Source organism: Trachypithecus francoisi, unplaced genomic scaffold, assembly GCF_009764315.1.
Source record: "Trachypithecus francoisi isolate TF-2019V2 unplaced genomic scaffold, Tfra_2.0 Lachesis_group1, whole genome shotgun sequence".
In the NCBI taxonomy this organism is placed as follows: Eukaryota; Metazoa; Chordata; class Mammalia; order Primates; family Cercopithecidae; genus Trachypithecus; species Trachypithecus francoisi.
In genome coordinates this window covers 93,907,333-93,922,319 of record NW_022681454.1, presented here as the reverse complement: position 1 = coordinate 93,922,319, position 14,987 = coordinate 93,907,333, and the positions used below count along the sequence as shown (strand labels likewise).

The following is a 14,987-nucleotide window of genomic DNA, read 5'->3' as shown; positions in this document are numbered from 1 at the left end:
GGAACCAACCCAAATGTCCACCAATGATAGACTGGATTAAGAAAATGTGGCACATATACACCATGGAATACTATGCAGCCATAAAAAAGGATGAGTTCATGTCCTTTGTAGGGAAACAGATGAAGCTGGAAACCATCATTCTGAGCAAACTATTGCAAAGAGAGAAAACCAAATACTGCATGTTCTCACTCATAGGTGGGAACTGAACAATGAGAACACTTGGACACAGGGTGGGGAACATCACACACCAGGGCCTGTGGTGTGGGAGGGGGAAGGAGGAGGGATAGCATTTGGAGATATGCCTAATATAAATGACAAGTTAATGGGTGCAGCATATCAACATGGCACATGTATACATATGTAACACACATGCATGTTGTACACATGTACCTTAGGACTTAAAGTATAATAATAAAAATAATAATAAACAGCAGGTGGGCCAGGCATGGTGGCTCATTCCTACAATCCCAGCATTTTGGGAGGCTGATACAGGAAGATCACTTGAGTTCAGGAGTTTGAGGCCAGCCTGGCAACACAGTAAGATCCCATCTATTAAAAAAAAAAAAAATCAGCCAGGCATGGTGGCATGTGCCTGAAGTTCCAGCTACTCGGGAGGCTGAGGTGGGAGGACTGCTGGGCCTGGAAGGCCAAGGCTGCAGTAAGTTGTGATAGTGCCACTGCACTCCAGTCTGTGTGACAGAGCAAGACTTTGTCTAAAATATCAAAATTTAAAAAGATGTCTCAAAGGAAGAAACTGTGAAGATCAGGAGTTGTGATCTAGATAGAGAAGGGGATATGGGTGTTCGGGTAATGACAAAAGCATGTTATAAGCACTTGATGGTATGAGAAGTGTGAAGTCTTCAGAATAAATCTTGCCAAAGATAAGGAGTGTGGTGGAAATAGGGCAGTAGAACAGCCCAGGGTCAGAAAAGAGTCTACTGCACCAAGGGACTCTAACTACATTTTCACACGAAGCCACAGGGAACTATGAAATTATTTTGATGCCCAAAATTAGGCTTCAAGAAAATAAATCCAGTGGCAGCATGTACAAAAACTGGAAATAGGAGAGACAAAGAAAGTAACTCAAAATGCTTCACTCCAGAATCTAGAAAAATTGCACAGAAGGCCCACACTGGCCCAGTAAAAATGGGAATATTGTGGAGAGAAAATTCATTCACTTGAGCAAACCAAAAGTTAGGGAACAAAAGATGATGTCAGATACCTAATATTTAAGAATGGATCAGCCAAAATTGGGAATTAGGAAGCAAATGCAGATACAGCAGGAAATGTAGCAGTAGAAAAATACATTAAGAGGTAAAAAGAGAGCAGAGCCAGTGGAGAGAGAGAAAGGGGAAACGAGTACAGAGATACACCAAGAAAACAAGAGAAAGAAAGGTTTGGACACTATGGATAAGGTGATGGCAATCGAGAAGGCCTCTGGTGTCCAAGCCCAGTGGTGTCTCTGAATAAAGCAGTGTCCAGAGAGAATGAAACAGAAGCTGAATTACAAGACTATTACAAATTGCTGGGTTTTAGAAGCAGATGATCTTTTGGAACTCTTGGGAGACATTTAACATGGGAGAGGAGAGAGAGGCTGGTAATTTAAGAAGCATTGTGGGAATTTTTTTTATAGGAGACTTGAAAGGGGTTGTAGGTCAGAGGAAAAAAAATCAGAAGGGAGAAAGGATTTAATAATCTTTATTGGCAGGAGATTCATATTTCTAACTTAAATCTATAGCCCAAATCATTTCCTCTTGCTTTGTTTTTAAAGATCAAGAACTTCAATTTCCCATCCTTTACATGGTGAAGACCTTAATATATTCGGGGTACGTTATTAAATCACATCTCAGCCTTTACTTCTGGCTGAAAATACCAATCCATTATCTTTTTTTGTCAATTTTACTTTCCAAACTTTTAATAATCTCCATGGCTGGCCGGGCGCGGTGGCTCAAGCCTGTAATCCCAGCACTTTGGGAGCCCGAGGCGGGTGGATCACGAGGTCAGGAGATCGAGACCATCCTGGCTAACACGGTGAAACCCCGTCTCTACTAAAAATACAAAAAACTAGCCGGGCGCGGTGGCGGGAGCCTGTAGTCCCAGCTATTCGGAGGCTGAGGCAGGAGAATGGCGGGAACCCGGGAGGCGGAGCTTGCAGTGAGCCGAGATCGCGCCACTGCACTGCAGCCTGGGCGACACAGCGAGACTCCGTCTCAAAAAAAAAAATAATAATAATAATCTCCATGGCTTTTTCTTTGTGCTCTTCTCCATGTATTACAGAGTCTTACTTATAAAAATCCACAAGATAATCCAACAATTTAATAATGGCTGAGCCTAAACTGAGTTCTTTAAAAGGTAGTTATACGATGATTTCTCTACATGGGTGGTTTGCAAGCTCATTTTGTTTGCTTTGTTTCCCAGAGAAACCATTTATTCTAATTAAATCATCTGTGAGATGGAAGGAGCCTCTCTGATTAAAGTGAGAGTAAGCAAAATAGAGTCCCTACTATCATCTCCCCTCCCTAGTGTGCAGAAGCTACTGATGTAACCCAAGCAGCCCTAGGGGTCTGAAAACCACTATTTTACAACATGCTCTGGTTTATGTGCACAGATGTTAAATTCACTGTTTCAGGTACAGGATAACAGTACTGAATAACAGCTGGGTTTTGTTTATTAGTCTCTAACATTTCTCATAAAACACCTATGCAAGTTATCTTTCCTATACCATATAAAAATGTCTTTATCCATATATAATCTGTAAATTTTCCCCAAAACTTTTTCCTACTTACAAATGTCACGCAGAATTCTGACTACATATTCCCAGGTATTAGCTACCTCTTTTCTACATAACTTAATGACAGTTGCAAACCTAATGTGAACAGTCTCTAAGCAATGTCTCTGATGAGCATAGAAACAATAGAACAGACCCAAATATGCTGTGTTGCTAATACAGTGTTAGGTGATTCCCCTCCTCAAATGTTAAAATTAGTGATATTCCTCTTCTACTAAATATCCTAGAAGCACTGTGCCACAAAATAAAAAGTAACAGAAAAGAGTCATAAAACATGTATTTGTTCACTTTCATACTAACCTAATAAATTTAACAGCCAGGCCCAGGTCAGCAATACAGCAAGTTCCATTTTTCTTTACCAGAATGTTTTTACTTTTCAGATCTCGATGGGCTATTGCTGGTTTGCCTTGAGTGCTAAAGATTTCTGTGTGTAAGTGACATAAGCCACTGACAGAAGAGTAGGCTAACTTCAGCATTGATTTAGTGTCTAGGGTGGTGGACTTCAGATAATCATAAAGGGAACCATTTTCATGATAGTCTGTGATTAGGTACAACTGGGTCCAGGACCCCGTCCCTTTGATATCTGCAGCAATGAAACCTAAAAGGAAAAAAGATGAAAAGGTTTAGTGTTTTCCGAATAGTATCAGGAATAACTCATATTCTCAAACATCATTCTTTGTCACAGGTAATTTTTGTTTAGCATTTCATTCAATTTCTTGACTATGCCTATGATGGTATTAAATGACTAATACCAATAAGAGGCAATCAAAATTGTACAAGTAAGCCTGGGCACAGTGACTCACACCTGTAATCCAAGCACATTGGGAGGCCATGGCGGGTGGATCACTTGAGGTCAGGAGTCAAGACCACTCTGGCCAACATGGTGAAAACCCATCTCTACTAAAGAATACAAAAATTAGCCGGGCATGGTGGCGTGTGCCTGTGATCCCAGCTACTCAGGAGGCTAAGCAGGAGAATCACTTAGCGATTAACCTGGGAGGCGGAGGTTACAGTGAGCAGAGATCACACCATTGCACTCCAGCCTGGGTGACAGAGCAAGACTTTATCTCAAAAAAAAAAAAAAAAAAAAATTATAGGCGTAGAGAAAGATTAAGAGTTTACATCTGAAAATATGGTCCCTTCCTCATCAGTAGTTGATGTTTAAGCTACTTTATGGTATTATAAACTACTATGTTATCTAAACTACTTTATGGTATTATAGTTACACATAAGACATTGTTTGCAAAACAGGGTCTTGAGTTCTTGAATTAAGGAATATACCCCACTGATTAGCTTATTCTCTTTCTACTTGAACAATCCAGACAGATCATTTCTAACTTGCGAAAATAAAACCAATTTTCAATATAAACTATTGATACAAATAAACCCTGCAGATAAGATTCCTACAACTTTTCTCAACATTTAAACAAAAATATGGTCCTCCAAATTCCCAAGAAACCCTAAGATATTCTGGTTTTATACTTGCATTTCCTGTTTCTGAAGAAAAAATATTTGAGAGTATTCCATTTCCAGCCTACCACTTACTCACAGAAGTGCCTTAGTCATTCATTCCTCCTGTGAGGTCTCCCATTAGAAACTTATGATGTTCTTGGGCCCATGCCAAGAAGAAAACTTCAGTACATTTCACAACCGGTCTAGACAGATGAGTTAACATGCAGATGTTAACAGAAAGACAGAGGAAAGCTAGGAAACCCTGAACATAGCTACACAGACTTTTACTCACCCAAAATGTTTTCATGCCTCATCAACACTGTCTGATATATTTCTGTCTCTCTAAACCAGCTGGCTTCCTCTGTGGTGAAGAACACTTTCACAGCTACCTTTTCGCCACGCCACTTTCCCATCCAAACTTCCCCATAGCGACCTTTTCCAATCTGTTTCACCATCTGAATCTGCTTAGCTATAGTCCTTTGGACCTGTGAAATCCCAAAACACACTGTTAGTGTATTCACAGCACTACAGATTTGTTTAATCTTTTTCTCCAGAGACGAAACGATTACTGTATGTAAAATATATTTAGCCAGTATTTTTCTCTACCTAGACAACTTATTTGTATTTATTTATTAATTTCGGTTACACTCTTTTAAACATATTTGAGACTGAGTGGGGATTCTGAAAGTTCAAAATACTGCTTCCAAATTATGAAATATTTTATTCTACTATTATTATTTTCACAGAGAAAAAAACCTGAGTGGGTTCATAGTAACTGGCAGAATAGAATACTTGCACTTCCCCGTTATGATGGACTACTACATACTCTGAAGAGACTCTTGTGACCATACACCCAATTATGTATAAAATATGACAAGACAAAATTGTAATACATTGTTAGGCACATACAGAAATAAAGGAAATCTACATGCAGGGAAGAAGAAGTAAGGGAGGGAGGGAAGGAGCGAAGGAAGGAAGGAGTTGAGACCAGAGCAGGGAACAATAAACCAAGTTGCTGTCTGGGCAAAGAATAATACCAGAACTGGAATCCAGAGTTTAAACTCTGACTCCTTTAAAACCAGAGGAACTGAACCTAGGGCTTCAGCATTAAGCAGGGAGCATCAAATGGCACTAAATTTGCTGTAGGTTGGTAGCATGCCAAGGCTCCTCGATAGAAATGCTCTCTTGAGGAAACCATTTGCAGAATACTTTCCATTCCGTGACTATGGTGGGATAATAGTACTTTGAAGGAACTCTTGCCACCATACAACTTGATCACGGGTATAACATAAGAAATAAACTGTAATGCACTCCTGGGCTCCCAAGGAAATAAAGGAAATATCCAAGAATGGGGAGGAAAAAGGAGAACAAAAAAAATGGAGGGAGAGAAGAAACAGAGAGAATGAGAGACGATTCTAGAGAATGAATGCTTTAGAACAAAAAGAAACAGCCACTATAAATGAGAGTCAATGGAAACAACCCAAATAGATTTAACCTCTTCAGATTACATATTGGAATTGTGAGATACAGAATGCCAAGTAACTCTAAATGAAATGAAGATGGAATAAAAAATAAGCAAGAAAAGATTACTGGAAATTACATTTTTGAAATGCAAGAGTTAATTGTCATAATAAAAAATACAAAACAGTAGACAAAACAGCATATTAGAGAGAAAAGTTAACCAGAGAAACTAACAAGTTGGAGATAATATTATTTACCAAGCTCTAAGAGAGCTGTAAACAATATTATAAAGAGTGGAGTAGAGACAAAGAGAATGAAAATACGTGTTAAGTGGCATTAAATTTAAATGTCTCTTTACATATGATCTTCATCCCATCTGTACTTACTGTAAAATATTTGAAGAACTCTGATATCAATGGTTCCAAGACTGAAAGGGCTAAGCATCTGTTACAATTTATGTAATTTAGAGGACATAAAGAATCTAGCATATAACTCTTGTAACACCTGATAAGAAAACTGGAATGTATTCTTTGTAGAGATATACTTTACATCAATTAAAAACTTAAACTTGTTCTTTTTGTACTTTTAAGAGCCATGCAGTTACACTGGGCCACCCCAGATAATCCAGAATGGTCTCATCTTATCGTCAGCAACCTTTGCTCACCCTTGTCATAGAACACAAAATTCTAGGGATTAGGACCAGGCACGGTGGCTCATGCCTGCAATCCCAGCACTTTGGGAGGCTGTGGAGGGAGGATCCCTTGAGTCCAGGAGTTCAAGACCAGCCTGGGCAACATGACAAAAACTCATCTCTACAAATAATAAGAAAATAAGCCAGGTGTGGTAGCACACACCTGTAGTGACAAGCTACTTGGGAGGCTGAGGTGGGAGGATTGCTTGAGTCTGGGAGGTCAAGGCTGTAAAGAGTCAAAATCGTACCACAACAATCCAGCCTGAGTGACAGAGCAAGATCTTGTCTAAAAAAAAAAAAAAGAAAAATCCTGGGGATTAGGACATGAACATTTTTGGGGGACATAATATATTATATATTATTTATAATGAAGATTATAAATATCGTACTTTATGAAAAAAAAACTGCTGATGTACCATGAAGCCACTGAAGCTTGATGGAAATAAGCATGTAAGTTTATGTGCAATGCAGTCGTCCTCCCTTTTGGAGCCCAGTGAGCCATGAGACATCATGTTGAGTCCACCGTACTCCATTCCCAAACAAGGAAACAGGAGCAACACGGACACCAAGCAGTTGGGAGCCAAATTCATACACAGGGAAATCACTCGCTTGAGTGGAAACTTCCCACATTTATTAAAGAAAAATATTTAATTTACAGATCTTATAAAGCATTGCTCATGTAAGTCTATGGAGTATTTCCTAACATACGCATTTTTGCATTTACTTTTTTTCTAATAATACATTTTATACTTTAATTATAAGTTTTGAGAGAATTGACAATACTCGATAGAATAGAAACAACTTATCCCAAAGATAGAAAGTAAGCTATTATAGCATGTAAGGACCTAAAAATACAACTTCAAAATTTTTTAACTGATTCATTTTAGTTTTTATTTGATTTAGCAAATGTTTCTGGTCCTTCTATACCTAAACTTTAATTCTATATTACATTCTTAGATACCAACTTCTTAGATTAATTGTATAAATAAATTGCCTGGAAGATACAATGACTATAGCTGTACTTTCAAAAAGATCACTGTATTTCATGTACACTGAGAACAACTGAATGTATAAGGAGTTATAAAGAATTACCACTATTCCAGGACTGTGAGAAGACACACACACAGAAAACACACACACACACACACACACACACACACACACACAGTCTTAATTCTTACAACAGCCCTATGATATTATTTCCTTTTAAAGAAGGAAAAAATGGATATTTTGTGAAAAAGAAAAGATCCAAAATTAAAGGGCACATATAAAGTCATTTGGTAAACACGAGGTCCAAGTACGCGGTTATATTTAAGGCACTAATTTGCCCATTATGTTATTAAAATTAATAACAATTCAATGTTAAGATGCGGTATTCACTCACATACCAATATATATAGAGAGAACTATATACTTCTGCATTGTTTATCTTAATAACTAAATCTTAAAACCAGAAAATAAATCTGTAATAGAGACTTTCTCTTTATTGAACTGAGTTTTATAGAACCCTCCTTCCCATCCTACCCCCATCAAATGCACTTTCTTGTTTTATTTAACCATCATTTAGTTCACATCTCACTAATGTAAAGAGCACTGGGTTTGAATTCTGGCTTCTCCATATACTAGCTAGTTGACCTATCTGGGCCTGTATCCCCTGATGGGTAACACTGGGTTATACTGATATTTCTGGTACTACCTTATAGGGTTGCTATGAGGACTAAATGAGAATTTGATTTAGTTTTACAGGCCAACGTCTGGCCAGGATTGGAACCAGACAATTTGGCTTGAGAATATATGCTCTTAACCATTATATAATGTGAGCCAAATATTATTTTTTGGTATCTGGATTATAGAAACAAGATAGTATTTTATAGCTATTAAAAGTAGGAGCTGAAAGCTTTTTAATAACAAATTATTGAACAGCGCCTTTAATAAATCAGCCAGTCTACTGGGGATAGAAAGTGAACAAAATGCAACCTCTACCCCCAAAGAGGACAGACTCCACCAAAAGACACAAGAACATTACCACCAATTACAACATTAGTTTAAATGGCCATTATTAGTGCTAAAAAGAAAGTGTTACCACAGAAGATAAATAGACTGGCTTAGTCTGGGGTAACTGAGAAGTTGTCACAGAGGTAAACAATATGAGGTAGACCTTTAGCCATGAGTTGGAGGTATGTCCAGTAAAGAGATTACACTTGCAAAGACACGGATATATGTTGTATTTGAGAAATAATTACTCAAAGGTGATGCTAGAGCCCAGGCAGCATACTGGGGAGAGGTGGGAGGAGACGTCAGGAAGGCAAGTTGAATTTATGCACCACACATACCAAGCTGGGAAAGGAGACCTGCAAGCAGTATTGGGTATTAGGATATTTTATCCAGGATGTAACATTGCAAGATCAATGGTTTTGAAGAGAGAACTCCACAGCAATGGGAAAGATGAGATTGAAGGCAAGAAACACTGAAAGAATTCAGTTTCAATTCCGAGAGCATCTAATTCATTAACACCCAAAGGGATTTTACTATTTGTACAACTCTTTTAGAAAAAAAAAAGTATATTACTATTGATTTTCAAATTGTATTTGCTCATATATTCTCTTCAAGGTTGACAGTGCTGATCATCAGAAAAATGAAGCTTCTCCTGAATGGAAAAGCCAGAACTTTACCCTGAAACATAAACCCCACAGCTGAAAAGCAACCTTCTTTCTTGTAGAACTACTGAGAAGCCAGTTGGTTGTAATATTTTAGCCTTCAAAAGCCAGGCCAAAGTGCGGTAATGCTATCCTTATGGAAAACAGAGGGAAGATGGTCCCATGTTTAATGTTTTCTAATCTGCTCTTTATCAGAATGTCTGAGGGTCTGGATTGTAACCACACACCTACATTAAAAAATAATCACCTTACTCTCAATATGTCAAAATGTTATCAGGAAGCCCTGCAGCTGAGATCGGATGTCCAACAGACTGCACAGAGCTTTCTCCTTGTCCAGTGCCCTATCTGTATCAGTAAGTGAAACCCCATATTCATTGACAGTTCTTTCAGAAAACGTTTCCTTTAAATTCAAGGTATGTTCTTCTCATACCAGCAGAGGGAGGCCTGATCCACTTCCTGAGCTCTGAGACTGCTCAATTAAGTCTCTCAGGGATTCTCCAGGAGGAATGTAAGTTTCATCCTGTTCTAACCCAATGCTGTATCGAGGTCTGGTTTCTTGTCTTTTATACCTAAAGATGGATAGATGAAGATAATTTTAGATAATGAAATGCAATGATGGAGTAAAATATTGCAACTAATATGGTAATCACAGCAGTTTTATTTTAGCACCTAAATATAATACATTAAATGCTTCATATTTTTTACTCTTAGTTATGGTTTCCCAAGTAAAACTCATTACTGTTTTGCTAACCTATTTTTTAAAATAAACTAAATAAACTACGTATTTTTACTCAGTCTCAAGCATTTACAATTTTTCTTCTTTTATTTTCAGATTGCATATACCCAAGCAGACTACATTCTATTAGCGTTTCTAAACAGCTCCAATATTCTTCCTTAAAATCTTTTATAAAGTCCCTAATTAATCAAATATGTAAATTTTTGGTATACAAAAAACATTATAGCTAACTCTCTTATATTAGGTCATATCTAAAGAAATAATATAAATTTAATCTTTAAAAACTTTCTGTCAATAACTAAGTTTTCAATTACAAATGAATTTATTTGAATCAATTATCTGACCATTTGAAGAGTATCTCAAATGAGTAATAAATTAATCAAAAGGCAAATGACATAAATATCAAGGTCCTTAATATTTTACAATCTAGAAAATAAGTTCATAGGCCAGTAAAAAATAATTGGGAATTATCAAATTTAATATAATAAATGACCTTATTTTAATGATTAATCTATAAATTAAGTTTAAAATCTTTTAATAATCAGAAATGTTACAGCTTAGAAAATAAGAAATTTGACCAACTCTTAAGTTCAACATGGCCATTTCTCTGCTTGGAATCAAACCTAAGTAACAACCAGTCTCTGAATTCTCTAACTACCCTAGTTTCCCTAGGGATGAAATATTTATCTGGGTAGTTTTGAATTCTGAAGCAGGAATGAGATAGGTAGCTAATTGTAACTTCATTGGGACAAACATTTATCAACAGTAACAGATATTTTCAGTTAAATATAAGATCAAATTAGGATAGAGAAAGCTGTGGTGAGAAACACTAACAGGCAAAAGCAGTAGAATATTAGTGTAAAGAAGATACTATAAATTAAAATTTTTTGCATCTACATTTTAGAAACTTACCGGAAGTAACAGAATAAAATGATAAGGACCAAGAGCAAACTACAGACAGTCACAGATATAAGTAAAGCCTTGTGGTGTATAGGTCCATCCACAAAATCTGAAATTAAAAAGAAAAAGAGCCATAATCTAGAGAATATTTTTACTCAAAAATAAGAAAGCAACTCTTTCCTAAAGGTACTTGCTAGGTATCACGCACAAGATGTGAAAGATCCTTTTCATATACCAATTAATAAAAAAACCCACATATACTGAAAATTAAGTAAGTTTGACTAGCATGAATCATCCTTCATCTAGGCACTTAATCAAGAGCACACATTTCTTCCTGTCTGGAAGGCACAGGCTCGACACAGGATAAAACTACAGAAAGAACATGAACAAAGGTAAGTGGATCTGTGCACCCACAAGAGAAACAGGCAGTTCATCGTTATTACAGACCCAGCTCATGGGTTCCCAGGCTCTTTGCATGTGGTTTCTGGAGTACTCTATACCATGAATTTGTATTAAAAAATATCTATATAATTCATGGGACAGAAAACATAGTTTGTTGTACATAAAGTCATCTTATAATGGATAAAAAGGAAGTGGACCCCTCAAATGTTGCCAAATAGAGAATATATGGTTGTGCGTTGTTTTAAACAAAGATGTCCTTCAAAATCCATACTTTTTCTTAAATTGAATCATATTTTAAAAGAATGTATGTGCTCCAGCCAAAGAATGTATGATACTTTTATACAACAAATTATTAAACACTACTCATTTTGTTTTAACTCTAGTTCTTGACAAATCAGATTTCTCAAATTTTATGTAAATAAGAATGACTTAGCTTTATACAATGCATATTTACTGACTTTAACCCCAAAGATTTTCATTCAAAGTACTTTATTTTTAATAATCATCCCAGGTAAACTTTATACAGGTGATCTCTGGGACATATTTTGAGGAAACTGACTTAAAACCAGGTACACTTACATAGTAATATCATTAGTACTATTCTTATTAAAGGCACCATTTACCTTTGAGAGAGTGATTACTGTTGTTTAATTTTAAAAGGTAGTATTGTAACTTATGACTTTGGATGCTGTGGACAAGAGGTTTTCCAATTGTACTATATACCTTTAACTATACGGCCACCTAAATATTTTGGCTGGGAACCTTATTCCAGCCAAGGTAACTTTTTTTATTCAGAAGTATTGTATGTTACATGAAGAAAAACTGAAAAGGACCAACTAACCAAAATAAAATAAAATCACTACCTCCTCAACGCTCAGGAAAAATTACTGTTAACAGTATCATTTCAATAAAAATGTTCATGAGCAAAATATAATATATGCTGATTTATAACTAGGTTGTTCTCATTTATAATACTGTGAACATTTTCCAGAACAACAAATATTTTTTTCTGCAACAGGATTTTTATATTTTTCTATTGTCACATAATTATAATGTTTTAATACATACATAATGAATAGTGATCAGATAGCATATACATCATCACAAACACTTATCATTTCTTTGTGTTGGGAACATTCAATGTCCTCCCATTTGAAATTATTCATTATTGCAACATGACTTTTTTTTTTTTATTTGATACAGGGTCTTCCTCTGTGGCCCAGGCTGGAGTGCACTGGCACAATCTCAAGTCATTGCAACCTCTGTCTTCTGGGTTCAAGCGATTCTGTGCCTCAGCATCCTGAGTAGTTAGGATTAGAGGTGCGAGCCACCACGCCCCACTTATTTTTGTATGCTTAGTAGAGATAGCGTTTTACCATGTTGGCCGGGCTGGTCTCAAACTTGTGGCCTCAAGTGATCCTCAGCCTCCCAAAGTGCTGGGATTACAGGTGTGTACCACTACTCCCAGCTACACCCTGACTTTTTTTTTTTTTTTTTTTTGAGAGGGAGTCTCGCTCTGCCGCCCAGGCTGAAGTGCAGTGGCCGGATCTCAGCTCACTGCAAGCTCCGCCTCCTGGGTTTACGCCATTCTCCTGCCTCAGCCTCCCGAGTAGCTGGGACTACAGGCGCCCGCCACCTCGCCCGGCTAGTTTTTTGTATTTTTTAGTAGAGACGGGGTTTCACCGTGTTAGCCAGGATGGTCTCGATCTCCTGACCTCGTGATCCACCCGTCTCGGCCTCCCAAAGTGCTGGGATTACAGGCTTGAGCCACCGCGCCCGGCCTACACCCTGACTTTTAAAGACTAAATTGTATTGTACATAAAATCATTCTAATTAGAAAGTCAATCTTCTGTCATATATTTAGGAGATTCTAAAGGTTGTCATAACATACACAATTCTGTAATAAACACTCTTACACATACATCTTTGCACATGCTAATGATTATTTCCTTAATAAGACTCCCATAAGTAGATTTGTTAGTTCAAAAGATACATATTTTAAGTATTTTCATACATATTGTCAAATATTCTTTTTAAAAGGTAACAGTAATTTCTATTTTACCATGAATGTGAACAAAGATTTTACTTGTTTTGAAATAATTTCACTCTTACAGAAAAAACCATAAGAAAAAAGAATTCCAATGTGCCCTTTACCTAGATTTCTCATTGTTAACATTTCATCATTTATAAAATTATCTTGCTTTCCCAATGCCTCTCTCTATATATGGTTACATATAATATGCATATATATATTTGTATTCAAATTTTGTATTTGTTTACTTATGTGTATGTCTGTATTATTTTTTGGATCATTTGGAGTTATAGACGTAACGCCACTATCCACTTATAAATACTTCGAGAGTGTACTTCCTAAGAACTAGGACACTATCTTATTAAACAGTAATGTACTCAAAGGATTAATGCACAGCCCCATGATGTGCTTATTTTATACTGCATGCCTGAATCAGAACATCTAGGAAATTATCATGAATACCTAAACTGAAAATAAATCTTCCAATCCACGAGCATAGGATGTTTCTCCATTTGCGTTGTTTCTGATTTCTTTCAGCAGTGTTTTGCAGTTCTCCTTGTAGAGGTCTTTTACCTCCTTGGTTAGCTGTATTCCTATGTATTTCATTTTCTTTGTGGCCATTGTAAATGAGAGTGTGTTCTTGATTTGACTCTCAGCCTGGATGTTATTGGTGTATAGAAATGTTACTGACTGGCCGGGCACAGTGGCTCATGCCTGTAATCCCAGCACTATGGGAAGCCAAGGTGGGCGGATCACCTGAGGTCGGAGTTCAAGACCAGCCTGGCCAACATGGCAAAACCCAGTCTCTACAAAAATACAAAAATTAGCTGAGCATGATGGCATGTGCCTGTAATCCCAGCTACTCAGGAGGCTGAGTCGGGAGAATCGCTGGAACCTGGGAGGTGGAGGTTGCAGTGTGCAGAAATCGTGCCATTGCACTTCAGCCTGGACTCAGAGAGACTCCATCTCAACAACAAAGGAAGGAAGGAAGGAAGGAAGGAAGGAAGGGAGGGAGGGAGGGAGGAAGGAGAAAGAAAAAGAGAGAAAAAAGGAAGGAAGGAAGGAGGGAGGGAGGGAGGGAGGAAGAAAAAGAAAGAGAGAGAATAAAGAAAGGAAGGAAAGAAGGAGGGAGGGAGGGAGGGAAGGAAGGAAGGAAGGAAGGAAGGAAGGAAGGAGGAAGGAAGGAGAAAGAAAAAGAAAGAGAGAGAATAAAGAAAGGAAGGAAAGAAGGAGGGAGGGAGGGAGGGAAGGAAGGAAGGAAGGAAGGAAGGAAGGAAGGAAGGAAGGAAGGAGAAAGAAAAAGAAAGAGAGAGAGAGAAAAAGAAAGAAAGAAAAGCAAGGAAGGAAGGAAGGAAGGAGGGAGGGAGGGAAGGCAGGCAGGCAGGCAACTGATTGATTTTTTGTATATTCATTTGGTATCCTTAAACCTTGCTGAACTCATTTATCAGTTCTAGCAGTCTTTTGATGGAGTTTTTAGGTTTTTCTAAGTATAGAATCATACCATCAGTGAAGATGCTTTAACTTCTTCTTTTCCTAAGGATGTCTTTTATTTCTTTCTCTGGTCTGACTGCTCTGACTAGGATTTCCAGTGCTATGTTGAATAGGAGTGATGCTGTATACATATCCAAAGGAATACGCCAAAAAGACACATGCATTTGTATGCTCACTGCCACACTATTCACAATAGCAAAGGCATAGAATCAACCTAGTTGCTCATCAATGGTGTGTTGGATAAAGAAAATGTGGTACATATACAACATGGAATACTACGCAGCCATAAAAAAGAATAAAATGATATCCTTTGCAGCAACATGGATGGAGTTGGAGGCCATAGTCCTAAGTGAATTAATGAAGGAACGGAAAACTAA

The 14,987-nt window shown here is 37.4% G+C and overlaps 1 protein-coding gene across 3 annotated transcripts in view; it reads right to left on the bottom strand.

Moving 5' to 3' along the window:
- Window positions 1–14,987, bottom strand: part of BMPR1B (bone morphogenetic protein receptor type 1B) — a 292,740-nt gene that overhangs the window by 22,938 nt on the left and 254,815 nt on the right. For all 3 annotated transcript variants that reach the window (XM_033214855.1, XM_033214854.1, XM_033214853.1), the window contains 4 exons: window positions 10,698–10,794; window positions 9,480–9,618; window positions 4,533–4,725; window positions 3,089–3,386 (listed from right to left, as the gene is read on the bottom strand). In XM_033214855.1, the coding sequence (XP_033070746.1) occupies window positions 3,089–3,386; window positions 4,533–4,725; window positions 9,480–9,618; window positions 10,698–10,794 (727 nt within the window). The remainder of the gene's footprint in view (window positions 1–3,088; window positions 3,387–4,532; window positions 4,726–9,479; window positions 9,619–10,697; window positions 10,795–14,987) is intronic.